Source organism: Megachile rotundata, chromosome 1, assembly GCF_050947335.1.
Source record: "Megachile rotundata isolate GNS110a chromosome 1, iyMegRotu1, whole genome shotgun sequence".
Classification (NCBI taxonomy): Eukaryota; Metazoa; Arthropoda; class Insecta; order Hymenoptera; family Megachilidae; genus Megachile; species Megachile rotundata.
The window spans coordinates 7,787,553-7,810,140 of NC_134983.1; the positions used below are offsets into that span (position 1 = coordinate 7,787,553).

Consider the following 22,588-nt stretch of genomic DNA (forward strand, 5'->3'; position numbering starts at 1 on the left):
ATCGATTTTTGGTAAGAAGTCGCTCTTAGCATGTAAGAAAATGTGGGAAAAAAGGAAAACCCCTGAGGACAGTTTTACAATAAGGCCAAGCAACGGTTATATAAGTACACAAAAAAAGGTTTAGAGTAATCGGCCTTGGCAACACGTTTCAAAGAAATGGCGATGGGTAAGGTCAAAGTTCTAAATAATTAAGTATTTTGACATAAATGTTATTGTGTAATAAAAATTAAACACAAGCATTTTACTGTTATTATGTACAAATGTAATGCAATTATACAAAAACCTGTACATGTTAATAAAAGGTGACTGTTTTTTAAACACTTTCTTATGGAGTCATTTACTTCAACCCTGAAAGCACCAAACCAGTCAAATAATCGATTTACAAGTTTGTTATTTTAAATCACATTTGTCGAGATATCTTGAAATCTGTATTGACTTGTATCGAGATAAGTAATTAATGTTTATGCTCAATTATATTTAATCGATCGTATATATATTTTTCTAATTTATTATTAACTTCAAATACTTAATATGTGTATTGTACGTTAGTATGTTAAATGTTAATTCCGAAACTGTTTCTGTACTATTTATCGACGAAATCTAAAAACCCGTTATTAATAAGAACTACGAATAATAGCGATTTCCCTCCACAATTCCGTAACATCCTCTTTCGTCTAAATACTCTTTTCATAACCAGAAAGCAGTATTCCAAAAAGTGGCATTTACAGTCTCTTGTTCCCGCTGTTCATATATTAAAAGGAGGCCCTAAAACAGAATGCGGTATACAATTCTGAATGTTTAAATGTAGAACTCTGTGATGCCGTGACAGGGATTAGTTTTGACGTTTCAGGTCGGCGGAGAAAACTAGGAAAAATCCGTCCGGTTCGAATGTGCGCCGCTACAGGACAACAGCGTCGAAAACGCAGAATCCAAAAAAGAGCGAAGAAGGAAGACGGGCAGACACGAGTCGCGTTGAAACCGAAAGAGAAAACCGAGTCGGTGAGACAGGACAGTGCTAAAACAACGAGTGCGAGAGAAATGGAAGGATGACGTCGAGAGGGACGGAAAAGAGAGCCAATGAGTTCGACGACGCGGCGCCAGTCGTCGGGTCGTCGTGTTGCTAGGAATACGAGCTCTCTCATCGTGGTTTGCTCCGTTTTCGTTCATAAGGAGTCGTGTCCTGACAGTCAGTAAGGGTTACAAATCCATGACGAACCCGTCGGTGATCGATTATATTTCAATCGTTTAGATACTCTGTAAAAATCGTCGTGCATTTTGTTCTTCCCTTATAATTTTCTTTTCGACAACGGCGCGTTCAATCGCCGCTCGAAATCGAGGTCGTGGTCCGTATTCGGAAACAGTGTGTTGTCCCGAAAATTCCTCTTTGATCCGTTGCTTGGACCCCGCTCGAATTTGTGGCAATAACCTCTTTGCTTCGAACAATGCGCACCGATAAAACGTTCGATTGCATCTTCGGTGATTGTGCGCTGGATACTGTACACGTTTGCTTACGAATTCAATCGAAGCAGAGTTGATAGCCGAGACTTAAAATTTTGGTGTCGATTGCGACTTCGAGTTAAGTAATGGTAACGGGACGGACAACATAAAATAGGTAACAGTTTTTTTTTAGAATAAGTACACGTTTTCGGGAATCGTTGATAATTTCATTTTGGTACTGTTTCTTGAATTAAGACTTTGAGAATATTTAGCAAATATTTGAAGAATTCGTATTGGAATGGCTTACGAAGTTTGCAATTTATTTGCCGAGGTTTATCGTACGAAATTTAACGAAGTTGTACGTAATAGGCGCATAATTCGATTATAGATTGAATGGGTTATAATTTATACACTTACGATGAATCACATCGGCCATAATTAGTATCGAATCATAAGGGTTAAATTGCAAGTTACTTCATGAAAACGATCATGAGTACAAGTCACGCGTAAGGCTATTAACCCCCTGATCGAGTTATGTCATCTACCTAAATTAATGCATGGTGACCCAGTATTAATGGTGCAGCCACAAAGAATTTGAGAGTTCTACAAAATATTTGTGACAAAATTTGTTTACCGGGAAAATAATTTCGATACATTTTAATTAATTGAACGACTAAATGCGCGGTAAACAGTACTGGTATACTGACAAAATTATTTTATGGAATTTTATATTAACATATTAACATATTTTTTCGATATTGATTACATTACATATTTAGATATATTTATAGATTTGTAAATTAATAACAATATAATTGATTAATTATGAATATATTAACTTTTGTTATTGAATAATGTTATGTAATCCTTAATACATGATTAAATATTAATGTGTATTATTAATCATTAATTAAATAATTAATCAGTGTTAATTTATAATGTAATGAGTATTATTATCAATCAATAATCAAAAGTAACGAATTATCTGTTAAATTGTTTTCCCGTCGTAAATAAATTTTGTTATAAATATTTCAAGAAGCTTTCAGATTGTCTTGAAAATAAAGTTCGATAAAAATTTGTATTGCAAATTTTTCATTTATTTTTATACGTAGAAATACTGGTATGCGTTGTATAATTTTTTATCTTGAAGAAATTAATATTTGGACAGACATAAACTTTATATCACTTCATAAAATAAATCTTTTAAATTGAATATTAACAAATATTCGCAATGATTTCTAAAATGAAAATTGACAATTAAAAATTGTATGTATTATGTGTACAAGTAGTTGGTATTACGATTTTTCATGACATGAAAATTGTTTAGTTTTGTTAATTCAATGACTTGTTATTATATGTATGATATTGATGTTAAAAATCTATGATCAATTATTATTTAGTTTCAATTTTTTCCTACACGTATAACTAATTTTTGAACTAACATAAAAATGATAAAATAATATAAAAGAAATTGAATTTTTGTTGTAATACTAAAAGTAAGTTTATTCCATAAATAAAGAAAAGCGATTCAAGAGTAATAGAAGCGTCGCAAAATCAGGAGATTAAAAAAGTTAAAATTAAAGAAAGAAGCAGATGAAGTTACGTAATAAATTCGAGAAAAGTTTTCAATAAAGTTTGCGCTCAAGAAAAAATGTAACACAAGCAAAGTACAAATATTTCATTTTAAAACTTTCATGTATTGTAACATTTATTTTATGTTCATCAAATGCTTAATATTTTTATATTTAATAATAAATAGACTTTTAGAAGATTTGCAATAAATAACGTTTGATAAGCAATATATTTCATAATTTTTTATTGAATATTTGTATAAAAATAACTGATGAAAAATTAGTTTTTTGCCTGATGAAAAATTACTATAAATTACTTCTTGACCTGAAAGTTATACGTTTCGTTCAAAAAGAACTGTAATATATTTCGCACAAAGTTTCCGTGAGGAATTTCCATCATTTTGCAGACTTCGAATTTATTTACCAAATAGAAAATTAAAAAATTGCAATTTTCACCTATTTCCATGAAAGCACGCTGTACTGATGAATTTTTATCTGAGAAATTGCTAGTCGAGTTTCATTTATTATTTTTTGTACTTTCAATGCATACATAACGTTAATAATTATTTCTGAAATATTTAGTTAGAATGAAATAACTAGTTGTTTTAATAACCATTCATGAAAAAATATTTTACTTTGACCTGATTTCCGCAGTTAATTAGGTTTTCTAATTCTTTGGCGCGCTTTAAATTAACTACCAGCATCTCGTAGTACGCGATGGCACTCTCCTCTAATTTTTCACTTGGAAAGGATTCTACATTATCCTAATGCTAATTAATATTATTACTAATTTATTACATGCAGTGTTATTTAAATAACATAAATTTAATCTGATAACTAGTTATTGACGTTCAGATAAATTTAAGAGTGCAAGTCGTTTCATGAAAATATTTTCAAAAGTAATACGTTATTATTAACATACGTTACATATGTAGTATATGACATACGTTATACATATATGTTACATAACGTTAAATAATATAAATTCAATCTGACGCATATTTACTGGCATTCAGATACAAATTTTAGACTACAAGTCCTTTTCGTGAAAATATGCAAAAATAATACATTATTATTTACATACGTTGCATATGTAATATCTTACATATGTTATACATATATGTTGCATAACATTAAATAATGTAAATTTAATTTGACAACTAGTTATTGACATTCAGATACAAATTTAAAAGTACAAGTCATTTTCATAAAAATATGCAAAAGTATTAATAAACAGTCCTTTTGATCGAATACACTCTATATCATACTTTACTTGAAATAAAGTTTTCAATATTGAAGTTAAACTGTGATGGATCGTAGAGTGACTTTTATAAAATGCACAGAGAAGACCTAAGATAGAACATTCTTTACTTTCATATTTCTTGTAAATTGTTCAAGGATTTTATACAACTACTCTATCAAATAAATATAATAAAACGTTATAAACAAATTAATAGATTATCGTTTGAATACTATTTAAATTTCAAGGTTATGAGCTTATAACTTGAAAAAGGTGAAAGGAAAAATATTTCGCAATTACCGAGTATTTTTTACGAATATTCCTGAGAAACATTTTTGCTGGAAAAATTGAAATTAATTACCGTGGTGAACGAAATAAGCGACTGTCTCTACTTGTTACATTTTATCCGTTAATTAAAATGTCAAAGTTGAAAGACGTTTCCTATATTCTATCTTGTGGACGGTTTGATATCTGATCTACGTGAAATTATAAGTATAAGTACATAGTTTCTTTAGCAAGGATAATTCTAGAATCTAAATGAAAGGAATCGCAGTCAAAGCGAACACTACTTCATCTTGATTTCCTTTAATTTTGATAGGAAAAGCGAGGAGCAAGAAGCATACAAAAAAATAAAACGAATGAAACACAGTATGGGCTTGTGCATTGCTTGTTAAAATAATAAAAAAATGTTGCTTCGTATTCGTGTACCATTTAGGAAATAAAAATCGTCAATCATAAAAATAAAAAATTCTTTTTTATATTTGTTAGATATACTATGAAAATAAATATAATTTTATTCGGTTGTTTTTGCTGATATTTGGTATATTTAAATTTAAACAAATTTAAACTTGATGTATTTTCATTTGAAAAAAATGTCAAACTTTTTGCTTACAAAAATTTCTTTGTACGTTTAGAATTTTTTATAGTTTAATCAGAAATTTTCGAAAGAATTTGTAAATTGCAAGTTATTTACAAATGTCACAATTGAAATGTAGTTTTGAAGACAATTGTTTTTCATAAATCTAAATAAAATTAATTTCTATTATTTTTGGACGAAATAAAATAATCCAAATTTTCATTTACTGTAATACTTTTACAGTATTATGTTACTATAAAATTTTTAATAATTTTTGACATGTGCTTTTTTAAAGCACAATTACATGTATTGTTAATTGTGCTAGTGAAGAAATATTTTACAAATCAAAATTTCTTTATAGAAAAATGTCTATCACATAAATATTCTAATATAGTCTAATATTAGACTAATATAGTCTAATTGTTATACACAATCCGGAATGCTTTTCTATTTTTATAAAAATCTTCGAATTCATTTATAAAACAAGATTCCATTGTTATTTACCCTCGTTCAATTTTCTCCTAACCTAAATTATGATTATAGCAATTTAAGTAAATGAAAATCTGAGGTAGCAATTTCCATTATACCGTAGCCATCTTCTTTCTGCACTTATCATCACGGGTGGTCTTGTATTGCAAGATTGTAATAAGACTCTTTCAATCTACAGCAAATAATTGTTTAATTTCACAATTTTTTCTTGTAATTGATACCAATACAGTTCAACGTTAATTGCTACATTCTAAGAATACGAATGTTACAAAACATTCACGAGATAGTAAATATGAAATAGCATTTAGAGCTTCTTACATCAACTTTAGATCTGTGATAAATACTAATAAGTATACTTGTTATAAATAATACAATTACTATTTGCAATTGACAGTATAGAAAAAGTTTTCTCGTGCAACACTTGAAAGTCTAGAAATTTCAAAATTTGCGACTACAGCTATTTGTTACGAGAAAACACTAACGGAACTGAAATTCTAGATTAGAAACTATGCTGAACACTATTTAGGTCGTATTTTCAAAAGTCATGTGATTTTGCAGAAAACGTGTCTGCTAAAAATCCGTCAACTCACCAAAATATTCAATAATTTCTTCAAATCTTTTTCTCTATATAATTTTTTTCGTGTAATAAAAATTTCAAGAAGTGATTTTAAATATTCTAATTTTGACTTTTGAATGTAAGAATGCTATATGTTTGCGGTGGGAACTACATCAGCATCAAATAGATTTGATCAACATCGTCATATCGATTAAAGAGAATAAACCCATTTTCCTCCGATGTTTAAATTTCTGTTACTCGAGATTTATTTTTGGACTTCGAGATACGAGTGTTCTGATTTTAGTAATAATGACAGTTTCTCGACTTTCAAGACTCCTAAAGCTAATATAGCTCAATGAATCGAGTTGCCATAGGAACCTTTGATCAACATGAGATGAACTACATTTTCCGACAGTTTCTAGTAAACCGAGATTTTCCAAGGTTCCATTGAAATGTGGACCAAATCAAAGGCTTGTTACACAAAGTAGGAATCTTATAGGATAGGCTGGGAATCCTATTTCCGAGCATCAAAACACGGGACAAAATAGTTTCGCAATTCCATCGATCGTTAATTAACAATAAATAAGAAAACATAATCTGTTAAACATATTATCGAGTGCAACTTGTATCACTTTTACCTTTGTCCATGTAGACCTCTTGTATTAAGTGTTTCTCACCCCTTAACCCTTTGCGTTCGTACGTCTGCTCTCAGCCACCTCAGCAAAGAACCATACTAATCTTATACTTTATTCAACCACAATCAAAAACCAACTTTTCGACGGGATCTAAGATTGTTGGGCCTAATGTACCTGATCATTGCACCGAACCTATCCACTTTTTCAGACTCCTTTTCACAGATACACTACTTGAAACAATTGTATCGGAATCAAATAAATATGCCAAGAATAAAATAGAACAGCAGAACTTATCTGATCGATCAACGTGGAATAACTGGATCGATGTGACGAAAGAAGAGTCAACAGCTTTCTTGGATGTAATCTTTAACATGGGTACTATACCAGATCCTAATATAAAATATTATTGGACTATGGAACATGTGCTAACATACCACTTTTTAAAAATACATTTCGAAAGGAAAGATTTCTCCAAATATTTTAGATGTTACATTTGAATGAAAATGTTTTCAGAAATGCAAATGTAACGACGTGAATGCAAAAAGTGAGCAATTCTATCGATTATATTGATGGTAAATTCACAAAAGAATTAATAAATCTTGTTTATCCTTTATCATCTTACTATGTTATTGCTGCTCGTTTAAGGGAAATTAATTCCGTCTGGACGACACCCATGACCAAATTTAATACGATCGCAGAGGGTTAAACTATATTAGTATAATAAACTATATTAAAGATATATTCATCTTCACAAGAACAACACATCAAAAATTGAACAGACTTGACAGAAGTTCTAATTCGATTTTACCTGTATCGGTATTACGTTTCCATGTACAGAAGTAGTAGTTTCTATGTAATGCAGAAGTTTGCAAAGCATATAGCGATCACACACACAGTTTTGTTTTTAATTTTCGTGTCGTCGTTCTCCCGCCAGTGTCATTGATTCCGCTTCCATATCCCTTGTTGTTGCAAAGGGTTGCAGACCCCCGGAACAAGAAAATTCGGTCAACGATATCGATGTCCGTTAACCAGGATGTTCAAAAGGTTTGAATAATGGAAGTTTATTATTGACGCCACCAATACCGTAGAACATTGTCGACGCTGTTAACCTTCGGGTTAATGCGGTCAGGAAGAGGTCAAAGGATCGCACACGTTGCTTGCCAAACAAGTGTACAGGAAAAGGAATTTAGGAGACTCGCTATCGGTCGATGATGCATATACAATAATGCTGTTCAGTATAGCGTTTTACACTGTACAACATAGCTTGGATAAATAATGGGAAAATTTCGTGCATTATAGTCAGGAAATAGCTTAAAAACATATTACATCTGATTTTATTCAATTGTTGTTGACATTCAACTATGCATCACATATTTAATGTGCAAGAGTTCTGCAACATATTTAAAAGCAATTCAGTGAAAAATGTTATGGAAATCTATTTTTGTTACGTAATTAAAATTTTCTGTATAATTTTGCATTTTTTTGTAGGAATGAGCTACAACTAACTTTAGAAAGAAAGGTAGCTTCAGATTTAAGGAAGATATTGATTCCAGAGTCTCTTTAGATTAAACCAGTTATGAGATATTACTTTTTTCATAAAATTCTAATGGAAGTGGACAAAATAGTGGATATATTTGATGTAGAAAATTCATTATTAATATCGTATTGGGTTGTTATTGATATTTATTACGTAAGGTGTTTAGGGACTATGGGATCTGAGGACGCGAGTATTTGGAGACTCTGAGATTTGGGGGGTTTATGGTTATGACAATATAGTGATTTGGTGGTGCAAAGATTCGGGAATCCAGAAATAGCAAAATTTAGAAATGTGAGGATCTAGAAATTTGAAAACTTCAAAATTTGGAGATCTGGAAATTTGGAAACTTACAAATTTGGGGATCTGGAAATTTAGAAACTTAAAAATGTAAGGACCTAGAAATTTAGAAAAATTACAAATTCGGAGATACAGAAATTTATGAACTTACAAATTTGCAAATATAGAAACTTGGAAATTTAAAAATTTGTAGATCTAGAAATTTAGAAACGTAGGAATTTGTAGATCTAAGAATTTAGAGGCCTAAAGATTTTGGAACCTTGAGACTTGTGGATCTAGGTATGTGGAGATGAAGAAATCTGTGAATTTTGATATATGGAAATGTTGGAAATTAATAATTTGAAGATTTATGAATTCATTGCTTCACAAATTTACAAATTTGTAAAAACAAAAATTTAGCAATGTAGGAATTCTGAAGTAATGAAGTTTGCATATGTTTTCTTATACAAAAGAAGCCTACACTGTACTCGAGTGTACTTCTCGAGTTAGGTCAATACCATATTGGCTTCCATCCATAGTTTGGTTGGTCTGTACAAGCAAGCATACAAATACTCTCAACTGCCTCTTACGTTATTTAAAAATTAATTCTTATGGGTTACCTCTTCCCCAAAAATATTATCCCTATGGGAACTGGTTTATTTTTCTCACAAGCACTTGATCGTGCTTATTTGATCAAAAATACTTTTTTTATTTCTCCATAGGGCTCTGTCCATTTATTCACCCTTATGGGTAAGTAATCTGAGATTTTTTATATTAGGGATTGCTATCAACTAAATTTTGTGTTTTCCAAGAAAAAGAGTGCAATTTTCTTTTCAATCTATTATTTTAAAACATGTTTACTTAATGCTGAAATATTATTACAAAGTAAATTTGAAAAGTAAAATTGCGAATTTTCAAGAAAAGCCAGCTCTCGTTTATAAAAACTAAAAAATATGTCATCAGGCTAAAGTTAATATAAGAACCGTTTATTTTGAAAGTGTAAGTCCATTTACATGAATATACATTATTTTAGTTAAATCACCTAAAACAAATTTGTATAATCAAATTACATATAGATCAATCAGTAAAATTGCTGAATTGCTAGCCTTGATTAACCAATATTTTTTCATTGACATGCTAATCTTTAATTTTCTCAAAATAAATGTAAATGGACCACTTTCAAAATAAACTACCCATATGTGAGGATATTTAAGTTGCTTAACTAATACCAATAAATACTATTTTTCTCATAATCTAACTCTCAGATTTATTGAGAATTCAGTATACGAATTTGTCATCCAAAATACTAATAACCAGGTATCACCTCCTAAAATATAAAGTATAATACAATTTTACCCAAACTAGTTTCAACAAAGGAACCAAAACATTAAACTCTGAACAATATCTTAAAGTTCAATTTCAAGCTCCGAGTACGTACACCAAAAGTATCGAACGTGAACATAACACGTTCTTTACCGGTCAACGAGATTTACGATCAAATTACATTTTTTCGACTATATCCACCCAAATCCTCGCGATACTAACTCTCGAACACACTAAATTGCACGAGCTAGTGACTTATCGGTTCAAACGACTGTAAACGCGTTTGAAGGCCAGCCGAACTTCAGGGTTGAAGAATATTCATTAGGTGTATCGAATCGACCCGAAAGGGCAGAGAAACAGTATTTAAACCGGTGACTGCACGAAGATGTTGTGCTTGGACATAAAACTGGTCTCGCGTTTACGAGGAGTCTCGTTGACGAGTGGGACGAACGTGTCAACGGCAGCACCCTCGTCAGCGACCTCGACCTCATCGACGACTACCTTTGTGGAGAAATGCAAACACGGCAAAGGAAGAAGAGTGAGCACCGGAGACGCGAGTTCGGTGACAGAAAGCGACAGCGAAGAGGAAACGTTGCCAATCGGTCACGAAATGATACGCCGAAACAGATCGAGATCGGTTTGCGTGTCTGCCTTGTCAGCTTTGCACCAAAAACATCTGCAACGACGGGCCAGCCACCATGTGTACGTTTTTGGCTGTTTTCAATCGCTACTGCTTTCGCTTTTTTCTTAGCAATGATGCTACATTGCGTTTATTTTAGAAAAGTCAGGTATCTTTCATAAGGGACACCAAATCGCTTTTGGATTTCACCATCTGCGATTTTGCTCCAATCGGAATATGTTTCGAATTTGTTAAGGAATAACAAGCCTTCAAAGTTTGCAATTTTTGCCCATTTTTGCGAAAGTAGGTTTCACTTACGAATTTTTTTCTCAGAAACTACTGAACCGATTTAGCTAAATATTTTTTTGTTTTATTCGTGAAGGATTGGGCTACTTTTAAATATTTTTCTTAATTCTGCCAATTCGTGGCTCCACTATTCTGAAGGGCTCATTTTAAAGGGGAAGCTTCAAGAACTATAACCAACTTTTCTTTAAATTTAAACCCTTTGCGCCCCTCATTGAAAAAAACACACAAAAAATATTTAACAATAGCCTAATCCTTTGTGAATAAAACAAAAAAAAATTTAGCTAAATCGGTTGACTAGTTTCTGAGAAAAAAATTCGTAAGTGAAGCCTATTTTCGCAAAAATGGGCAAAAATTGCAAACTTTGAAGGCTTGTTATTCCTTAACAAATACAAAAACAGCAAAATGATGACTTAAACTCCCCCTAATTTCACGTGAACTACAACATACTTTCATTAGAACAAAATCGCAGATGGTGAGGTCCAAAAGTGATCGATTTAGCATGGAATGACCCATAAACAAGAAAATCTAAGACCTTGAAAAATAAAGAAGTCTGTCAGAAGTTTGGTTATGAAGAATGTTAAAAATAGTCTTCTTACAACGTGAAAAATTACTTCGCAGCACGGTTTTACACATTGTACAGAATGAAAGATGTATCAGGTTTCTCAGAAATGATGTTGTGTAAAATATGGTTGAAGGTAACGGTATGACTATACCTGCAACTGCGGACCTGTAACTCAGTTGCAACTTTATCACCTCTTTTTTTGAACGATGATTTATTCGTAAATTAACTCCTTGGAAATTCATGCGGAGTATTATTTATGAAGTTGTATATATTAGTATACTAGAAACAATGAGGAGAATTGAAGAGTCATGAAAATCGATATTGGGCATGATTCGAATGAAATTAATGAGGTGAACTCTTCTGGTATAATTAATGACTCCAATCATTTATTAATGACACTTTGACACTTTATAGTGCTCATCCAGTTGAACGTACTGATACCCTTTTTTAAAGACAGAAAATTGTTTAAGAGATATTAAAAATTAAAGTTAATTCTTCTTTATACATTCTGTAGTGTAACATATTGACATATATGAATGGTTATCTGCAATTTTATCTGTAAATTAAAAGTTCTCAGTTCAAATCTCGCTGTTCTATGTATTTTTTGTTTCAATATTTAATTCTACTGCAAAATCGCTAATATCAGAAAAGTGTCAAAATTAAAAAGAAAACTTTTTGTTTATTTATGGACAAAATATATCAAAGGTTATTGCTTGCAAAAATGATAAATTGTAGTTACAATTGTGGTAACATTTTCTTGCATATTCACTGTAATTAACTTTATTAACACACCATTTTTATGAACAAAAAGTAGCTTTTTAAAAATGGTAAAGCCTTACTTATTTGCACTTTTCGATGAAGATATATCTGTTGCTTCTATTAGTAATTTATTTTTACATAGCATTTACTACAGAATGTAAATTATTTTTATGAACCACGTAAACTAAAAAATTTTGCTTACTTTTTTATAAATTCTATTTATTGCTAGTTTTTTTTGCGAAAAGATTGTACATGTTCTTTCATTTCTGTTGCTCATGCTTTTTGTCAATATATAATACAATGCGAATTTGCAAAGCAAGTTTCTTAACAATCCTTGAGCGTGTATAATTGTTGCAGGTCTACGACGGATACAATTTCGAGGAGAGGAGTCCTTTCAAGACGATACTATGGCAGCGTTGAAATGGTAAGTACACTTCGGAATAATATTAATACCCCTGTCGTGTTTCGCTTTTAATTAAGAAGAGTTTAGAACGGTTATAACAAAATTACTCATTATACGTCTTCGAGGTAAAATGTCTTTCCTCTTAAGGAAACGGATATTTTTAATTAATTTGGTAATTGTCGGTAGAAACAATGGGTTTACAAGAATTATTAAATTTGAAAGCATACATTTGTACAGAAACATTTTATCTGGTATTTGAAGTTTTGTGGAAATAAATAAGAAAAAGTGATGATATAATTTTTTTAGATTGCATTAAATAATAAGTGAATATTATTAACACTAAAACTACTAAACAGGTCAAATGACTGTTTTACAAGATCCTTATTATAAATTACATATTATAGGCCAGTAGGTTTAGTGTTAAAATTTAAAATGAAGGAATAAAGTAAGCAATAATATCATGATACTAATTTCAACTATCATTAAACTTTGCTACGCTTTTTTGAAATAATATGGCATTTATTAGTGGTTATACTAAAAATTATTGATGAAACTTGGAACTACAACATTTAAATTACTTTAGTACTGTAAATTCTTACAGCAATCACAGTACAATTGTTAGAATACTCGAACATCAAGATTCATTTGAAGATAGCAAGACTCATGTTCAGCACTTTGACCAATAAATCCTTATTTTCCAAACAAACAATTCTGAACTTTATCTCTCTTGGTTTTAGTGTTATTATTACTAACTTTAATTCTAACTTTCCTTATTTATGTTGCTTATATGTATTGTCAAACCGCTGAAAGCAAAGTAAACAGTAATACAAACTGCAACACATAAAGTATACTGTTGGACAATAGGAAATATTTTGTTCAAAACCAAGACACAGAACCTGTTAAAAAAAATATTTCTGTATGAAAAGTGCATTACATATACAAAATATAGAAATAATTAAAAGCATACCTATTGAAAGATATACTGCGTATTTAATAATGGAAGTTGATACATATAATAAGATGCAATGGATTTCTGTCAGATGCAACAGTCAATTGATGCTTCATCTATACACACGTGATTGGAGCATGTTAACGTAACATGTCGAAATCAAATCATTGCGTATTACATCTCTTTTACGAATTACGATACATGGACGTTTATTTCAAATGTGATAGACACAGCTAATATTCGATACTAATAATAAGTTCAGCAATAACAGAACTCCAGCTCGATACTCAGAACTAAATTAACCCCTTCCCGTGCCATTTATTTATCAGTCAAGACTAACCATTCAGGACTATAATATTAAAACGAACAAAGAAAATTAAAATGTAACTATTTTATATTCATCCTTGATAATGCAACTTATAGTAGAACCTAAATTTCAAGTTGAAGAGTATTCAAAATTTCAATAAGATTTTGTCACATTTGAGTTGCAAGTGCGTCACGAGTGGGACTCGTCAAAGCACGGGAAGAGATTAATTTTGCATATTATTCAAAGATTCTCATGCCACAGTCCACACTGATTTCAAGAGCTACGATTTTTTCATTGAATTATTCATTACTTATTTCAGTCCTTAATTTGTTAACTTATTATATTAATACTCCTTAACTCTTGAGATGCCCTTACATAATTTGAGAGGAGAGAAGTTTGCGATCAAGAGAAGTTTAGTTCGAATACGAAGGTTAATTAAATACGAGATCTGAAATTATGCCACTGTACAATAAACAGCGTTAGAGTGTTCGAATATGAGTTACAACCCTAACTTTGAGAACTGTTCTCACCCTTTCAGTACCAACTACATAGTTGATAAAAATAGAGACAGACAAGATGAGGCACAATAAAAGTTAATTATAGAAGAGTGGGGAAAAGGAGGTCATGAAATGGCATTCATTTTTTCGACTTTCCGTGCATAACAACGCGCCATTTTGAAATTGGAACACGGCCTTTGAAGTAGCAACAGATTCGAGGGATCACTAACATGGTCTTAAATCGTCTTTTAGTTGCCGCAGATTGAACAAGACGGCTATGACAATGGACGAAGATTTCGAGTCGAAAATGGCGATTCTCCTGGAGAAAAAGAAGAAGTAAGAAACGTGTAATTATGTCTTTTTCTCTTTTCTCTTCCTTTGCTTAAGTGCTTCCTTCGTACCTTCCTGTTTCGCCTCTTTCTCTTTGTGTTCTTACCTAGCAAGTGTCTTTGATTTAAACATTATTTTTTTTAAACCATAAGATATTGCAATTTTAATTCTATATAATTTTCAGTAATATTTTGCTGATCTATTATATTTTTTTTGTACAACATAATCGACAGTAGTGGATTAAGCAATATGCTAAATAAGGTTGTTAGATTAAAGAAAATAGTATTATAGGAATTTTCTGGTCTTAAAAATCTTTCATTTTTGTGGTTTATTTTTTTAGTGCTCTTCTTTGTTAAATTTGTCCTGACATCAATTACGATGCTATGAAATCTAAAATTATTATTATATCATTTTGATAAGTTTCATTATCTTTTACTGATAAACTAGTTTTTAAACAATTTTACTGTAATTTATAATTCACTGATAAATTAGATAACTTTTATTAAAAACACCGTTTTTTAGCAGATTAGAGATATATGGATTATAATATTTGCCTTATTATTTCACAGTCAAATACCCATTTAATTAATATAGATACTTTTCGTTAAAAATAAATTATAATTTATTGTAATTGGCTTTTAATGAACGCAGATGTTCGGATCACCAAGTACACCGATATTGGAAAATCCTGAGTACCAAACTCGTTGGTATTTTAAGTATTTCCTCGGAAAATGTGAGTACAGCATATCTCTATATTTTTAAAACTTGTCCATAATTAATACTTTAAGTAATGTTAAATGTTAAAAATGATATTTGTATTGTTTAGATTTTACTGAATATACTCACACAAATTTTAATATATTTTACGTATAGTATAAAAACTGTCGAATAATCATTGAAAGAACCGATCTCATCTCTTATTTGAAACATTTTTTAATTCATGTTAATGAATGAATTTCAGCACAAAAACGAATCAAAAGAGATATTTTGTATTGTTCTGGAGAAGACATTCATTTTTGAGTTTCGTTCGAAGCTAATTATACGTAATTATACATGATAACAGAATTTACAATTCAAATATCAAAGATAAACGCGTTGAAAATAATTCTGATGATAATTTGTAAATTTGTATATATATATATATCTGTATTATTTATTATCAGTTCTATTAAGAGCTAATAATTTATGAGATCAGTTTTAAATATTAATCAATCAATCAAATCACAAATTTTCGTCAATTAATGCCTAATATTAGTACCTAATATTGACACACATAAAGTTGTCCACATTAAATATCAAGTTGAACATTTCAACTTTGCATTTTCAAACTGAAATAAAACAAAGCTGTTTTTTTTGTGATAAAAAACCGACATCAGAAAATTAATTGTACAATATTCTTTAAACTACATTTTAGATTTTTTTCACAAAAACAATTTGTTTAGAGAAATTTATAAAAAAATTAAATTTACTAAAAATTCGTTGATTGCAGGAATTAGTAATTCATAAAAATTTTAGATTCTAGGCTACAGTTCAGAGAACACTAAACTAAACTAAAACTTTTCTATAGTGCATCAGAATTACATCGCTGCTGATCAAGAGAGGAATCCTCTGTTTCTGTCGGTTGTCACCAGTGAAGTCAGCGATCAAAGTGTGCCACATTACAGAGTGATTTTATGGACAAAAACTGTGAGTACCGCTACTATTTTTTCTGCATTTGATTTTGTTTTCTCAATAAATTATTTAATATTGAAAAATTATGCTGTGTAAATATAGTATACAAGTAAATATAGTATCGTGTCCTCTAACAAAGGAATTAATATAAATTACTAATATTTATTACTAACTAGTAAAAAGAATGTTCAAATCAACAGTTCCAGTTCTTAAAAATTTTGATTTTGAACAAAATGCAAATTTTCAGAACTGAAACTATTTTATGATTAAACAATAATAATTACCCTGTAGATTTTACCACCCAATTATTATATGAACTCTCTCGAATAAATTATTGTTCCATTAAAAACATTGAAATGTGATTAAACAGCGGTGAAATAAAAAATGAAAAACATGTTAATTTCATAAATTTCAAATTATGTCAAAAACTAAGAAAGAATAGAGACTGAAAGAGACTCCGGGATTTTGATGCGCTTTTGTAGAATAGTAGTTCAAGTGGACTCTTCCCCAAGTTCATAAGGTTAAGTGGCAACTTTGGCCAGTATTCGAGATAATCGATATTAAAATCTCACGAGCCGTTTATATACCTTAAGTCAGTGGTTTCCAAATCTTTCTAACTCGCAACGCTTTTAGCAGCAAAAAGTAGTAAAAAGGAATGAAGGGTGTTATAATGATGTGAAAAATTCAGGATCATAACAAAAGTTTTTTATGTCACACCAAGGAATACAAGCTTCAAACCGCAAGCATTTGAAACATTGCGGTCGTACACGGTCAAATCTTCTCCACTAAAATACAATGATATTCATATAACTTGAAGAACAACAATATTGTGACAATAATATTTTTATTTTTGAAGGAATAATAATTAAAAGATTAATATTAACATTTTTATGTATGAAAGCTAATTCCTTGACTTATAACTACGAGTCAGATTCGTGACGCACGTCACAGTTCAAATGTGACAAAACTAAATCGTATTTGCATAAAGATCGAGTTTTGAGTATGATACCAATTGCAGTTTTTATAATTAAAGATAGCTAAAAACAAAATATATTTAACATATCAATATTCTTTATTTACTGTAACGTTGCAGTAATAATTAGGCAGCTCTGACTGACGCACCTGTCAAAAAACTTGTAGGTTAAAAGGTTAACTCTTTTAGTGCCGATCAAAAAAATTGTACCTAAATGAAGAAAACCTAAAAGAAACTAAAAAAATCACGTAAGATTTGAGAGGATTAAGAAAGTAAGAATTTACAAAATTCAAAAAAGAACATTTTACGAAATAAAGAGAAAATAAATGAATACAAATTGCATTTCGCAAATGTTGCCAATAACAATATATCATTATCCAACACTAAAAAGTTTAATATTTAAGTTACAATAAAATTGATCTGCTTTATTGCATTCAAATTGTTAAATTTGGTTTTAATTAAAAATATGTGAAATTTCTGGTTAACCAACGCAATGTTATTAACAAGATCTCCCTTTTGTTTTCAAATATTTTCCTGCTGAATTCAAATTCCCTAGAAGAAACGTAAAATTCTTTTTTCACGATCATTTCTTTTATGGCACACAATGTAGGGTGCACAGAAGATATCGCTGCCGTACTCCGCGAACAAGACGATGACAATTAGGCAGATCCTAAGGTAAATATCATCGATCCATTACTTTAAATTTAATTGTAGGTAGTTGGTGATTAATCATTTGGATTTCAGTAACTTCTTCGGATTAGACAAGCTTGACAAAGCTCCGCGCGAGGTTTTCGCACCGGAGATACAAAAAGTGAGTGATCTAGCATAATTTAGTTCAACCCTTCGTTCATAATAATTTTAACCGAAAAATCCTATTAAAGAGATAAACTTGTAATTATTGAGCATCGTGCATGAAATCAAAAATTTGTTAGACAATAAATTATTATTATTTAATTATTTATTTAAGTATGTTCGTAAACATACAAGTATCCGTGTTCAAAAGCTAAAATCGGTGATTACATTTTTGGACTTCTCGTAAAAATAAGAAATTTAAAACAATTTAAAAGTCTAATTCATTCTAGAAATCGATAAGTTTGAAAATCAGGTAAAGTTAGACTTCATAATTACATATTACAGGATTTGTTGCTGTTAGAAGAACAAGAAGGTTCGGTGAATTTCAAGTTCGGTATAATATACGCGAAAAAAGGACAGACCACCGACGACGAGATGTTATCTAACGGTAAATGCATTAAAAATTTAAATTTTATCGATTTAGGTTGAGCACATACGAGCGTTTAAAAGCACGTCCGGCGAACGCTAATTTCGACGGCCGTACTTTCAAACTGTACACGAAGATTGTAATTTTAAATGAAAAATTCAGAATTAGCAAGAATACTCAATGAATCGTGTGAATACTCGATGCTTCGTGTTTCCTGCATTATCTTGGAATTGGGGCATTTCACTTTCAAAATGGTTCGATAAACGTTGAAATATATAAAAACGTTTTTGTATAAAAGATTATTATTTTAAGCAACGATTGTATCACATTATTTCAAATCAAATCATTGTATCAAATTATTGTATCACTCGTGTGGCTTCAGCTTGACAGTCTCAATTGCTAACACTACTTTTTTAAATAACTAACACAAGATAGAAAATAGTATTGACTGTAAATACAGTTTGCTGAAGAGGAAAACAAATCTGCATGTATTTCTTTACAGAAAAGGGTAGTCCTGAGTTCGATAAGTTCCTCGAAATCCTCGGCGAAAGGATACGATTAAAGAATTGGGACAAGTATCGAGGTGGCTTGGACGTGAAAGGTATCCCCTTTTCTATCAGTTTGAAAATTCCTTGACTTCCGCTATAAAAATATACAATAAAAAATAGAGATTTCTAAAGTATAAAGCAACTTTCACCTTTCGTTTAGAGACAAAAGATCTTTACGAGGTCTCTTAATGTCAGACTAATATTATTCAGCATCTTCGAACGCAAGGAATTTTTTTAGCGTTTACTTTCTTTCAACACAGTACTTTTTGAAAATTATGTTAAAATTTAAGGATAATAAATTATTTAATCACGACGTTTCAACCCCTTGAGATCCCATTTTACACTCTTGATCAACAATTGAAATAATTTAAACATTTTCAAGTTGCTATTTAAAAATCATTTCAATCAATATATTCAGACAATATTTTTCACAGTTTTCCTTCTTTTATTGCTTTTAATGTTCCATTAATTTATGTATCATTGCAGGTGACATGACTGGAAAAGAAAGTTATTATACAGTGTACGCAGGACATGAAGTTATGTACCACGTAAGCACAATGCTTCCGTACTCAAAAGACAATCCACAACAGCTCGAGAGGAAACGGCACATCGGCAACGATATTGTTAATATCATTTACACGGACGACCCCGAAGCGATAGACACTTTCAACCCAAATTGCATCAGAAGTCAATTTACACGTGAGTTCTTAGTGAACTCTTTTCTTCTTCAAAAAATAACAAACTCGAAAACTGGACTTTATTACTTTAATTAAGTAATTAAATATTTTTCAAATTTATACGTGTCCTCCTTCAGAGGAAACATATATTGCGTTTAAATGAACGAAATGAACCTGATATAAAAAATAAATTACCTTTAATTTTAAGATACAATGAATAAGACACAATTAATATCAAAAATGAATATTACAGAAGGTTTGTTCAAATAAAAATATTATTGATTAGTAGATAGTTTAACATCAATTTTAAATGCGTTAAACACGAACCCATTGACAACACAATTTTATAATAAATACTGTTCTAATTTTGTGATACTCATAATTAAAACCATAAATATAAAAATACTGTATGAGGCATAAAAAAGTAACCTAACACACAGAAACCTATCGCAATCTTCAAGTTACATAGTAGCAAAGTGAAACTTTCATGACTATTCAATTGTGTTTGACAAGGATAAATTATTAATTCATCTGGTCGATAACAATTTGTAAATCACTCTAATGTTATCAACGTACAGACGTATTCGCCGTGGTATCAGCCGAAGAAACAAGCAGGGGATGGCGAGTGGCGATCTACTGCGACGAAAGCGTACCCCTATTTGGACCCAGTCTTCCCTGTCCGCCAGTCTTCGAAGATCCTTACACTTTGAGGGAATTCCTTCTAGTGAAACTAATAAACGGAGAAAAGGCCACATTCAACACTCCGACGTTCGCACAGAAGCGTGAGAGAACGCTGGACGCCCTGCTACGAGACATGTACCAGGAGCACTCCCAGGAGAGTAAGAGCAATGTAAGCTTGTTCACTGAAAGCACCTATCCAGTTAGAAAATTTCCTTTCCGAGAAATTTCAAGCAGATGTACCAGAATTTTTTACTCGTAGGCGTAGTCAGGAAGCGTCAGACAGTAGTGCTTACCTCCGTAGAAGAAAAAGAAGTAGCTTTTACCCCTACACTAGAGAGAAAGTTGCATTTTGTTTTTCCCTGAATGAAAATTGAAATAATTCACAGTTAGTATCCTTTATGGTAAAGTAAAATCCTTCTAAAATAATTTACCGATTTTGCACTAATACCTGTACCTAACTAAACCTAACCTAACCTGACTACGCCCGATCGTAAGCGTTTCAGCTACGAGCAATCGATGTAGAAGAAAATTAAAACAGAAAGAACTCTAGTTTAGTATCTGATCCCTCTCCTCCCGTAGAATAGAAACACGGTCGAATTTTCACAGAGCATGTTAAACCGACGAACACTGTCGGACGTGGTGGAGGCTCCAGGTCGACGTCGCGAAGAGACACGGGCTGTGGAGATGGTGCAAGTTGGCCAGGCTTTGAAGTTGGAAGCGATCGTTAGAGGTCTCGCACCAACTTCTTTGGCCACAGCGGGTCCGTTGAAACCCAGACCATGGGAACCACGGTGCATTTATCCGGACTTCCCCCATGAAGTTGCCTGCGGTGACGTTTGGTTGGATAACAAGCTGATTCTTGCCAGCGAAAATGGCACGTTCCTTGTGGAAGGTGAGATCTGCATATCTCTCGAAATTCTGATAAAAATTACCATATAAGCTCCCATCAGTTTATTGCTGCTTTCGGTAACAATGTTCGACTTAATTTAAATAAATATTTAATAACTTAATTTAAATGTGTGACGTCTTGTACAAGGTTTATTATGAAATATCATTAGCCACCCATGGATGATTTCAAGCGCTACAAGTTCCAATGAACATACACTATTGAATTGTATTTAGTTTAATATCTTCAGAAGCTACATTTCAAGTATTATTTCAGACAGCCTATCGCACAGACTGATCTTCGACGAGTCCGTGCAGATCAAGCAGCTAGACGTGGTAGAGCAGCACGGCATCTTACTTTTTCGAACCGGTGAAAAAGGGAAAGAGAGCCACGTCTACGTGTTTCGTTTAAAAGAGTTTGAAAACACTACGATGAATAGAGTTGCTGAAATAATGAATAACCGCGAGGATGATCAGGATCACGAACACAACGGCGAAGAGGAAACTGCCGAGGACGACGTGGACGAGAGCGAAGACGATGACTGTGACAATTTCACGAGAGCCACTGCGAAATTCAAACCCGTCATTCGTCGTACTCACGTTCGTGTTCGACCATTGGCTGTAAGAGGACGGGCACATATAAAAGAGAGAAAACTACCGCGAACACGAGGATGTAATTTATACAGTATTACTATGCCTGGTGGCTCCCATTTGCGTATGGTACGTTTCATATTTTATACGCTAAAAAAATTATTTTTACAGACTCATATTTTCAAAAAGACTGTGGGTGTTGTATGAAACAGTTTATGTTTGAATCACGTTTGAATTTACTTTTGAAATTAGTATTAGTTGTAGGTAGTACTAATTTCCAGGTAATGTGATTTCAGTGTGTAGTAGTTGGACGGCGTTTAACGGTTCTTCAATGGAAACACAGCGCAGCGTGGACTGCATGGTGTTCTGCAGCCGACACGGACACCATCGACGGTTTTCTGTTCGTGAAGGAATTCAACGTAACCGAAACCCCCTCTATAGTGACAATAATTGAAAGCATGGATGCAAATAATGAATGGACGCTATGCTGTGGCGTACGACACCATTTTGAATTGATCTCCGCTTCTGGAAGCACAAGAATTCTTCACATCGAAGGAACACCAAAACCTCATCTGGTGGCTGCGTTGAACCTGTGCGAGGACGAGGAACCCGAACTACTACTTTGTTATAATAGTATGTGAACAGCTTTTATAAACAGTACAATTTGGTTCACTTTCTGTTATGGTTCCCA

At 31.7% G+C, this 22,588-nt stretch overlaps 2 protein-coding genes across 27 annotated transcripts in view; one reads left to right on the top strand and one right to left on the bottom strand.

Annotated features, from left to right (window-relative positions):
- The window catches only part of LOC105661785 (uncharacterized), a 351,630-nt gene that overhangs the window by 283,380 nt on the left and 45,662 nt on the right, over nt 1–22,588 (bottom strand). The window lies entirely within an intron of this gene.
- LOC100882687 (GTPase-activating Rap/Ran-GAP domain-like protein 3) overlaps nt 1–22,588 on the top strand; it is a 33,926-nt gene that overhangs the window by 8,745 nt on the left and 2,593 nt on the right. The window contains exons 1-15 of one of the 11 annotated variants that reach the window (XM_076534676.1): nt 1,086–1,612; nt 9,963–10,622; nt 12,524–12,590; nt 14,575–14,658; nt 15,304–15,385; nt 16,220–16,338; nt 17,907–17,971; nt 18,041–18,107; nt 18,434–18,536; nt 19,018–19,116; nt 19,550–19,762; nt 20,319–20,590; nt 21,001–21,313; nt 21,584–22,026; nt 22,194–22,530. In XM_076534676.1, the coding sequence (XP_076390791.1) occupies nt 10,306–10,622; nt 12,524–12,590; nt 14,575–14,658; nt 15,304–15,385; nt 16,220–16,338; nt 17,907–17,971; nt 18,041–18,107; nt 18,434–18,536; nt 19,018–19,116; nt 19,550–19,762; nt 20,319–20,590; nt 21,001–21,313; nt 21,584–22,026; nt 22,194–22,530 (2,581 nt within the window). In that variant the 5' untranslated portion in view covers nt 1,086–1,612; nt 9,963–10,305. Of the gene's footprint in view, nt 1–1,085; nt 1,613–9,962; nt 10,623–12,523; nt 12,591–14,574; nt 14,659–15,303; nt 15,386–16,219; nt 16,339–17,906; nt 17,972–18,040; nt 18,108–18,433; nt 18,537–19,017; nt 19,117–19,549; nt 19,763–20,318; nt 20,591–21,000; nt 21,314–21,583; nt 22,027–22,193; nt 22,531–22,588 lie in introns of those variants that run through there. The other 10 variants (XM_076534633.1, XM_076534639.1, XM_076534647.1 and 7 more) reach the window with 10 other exon arrangements.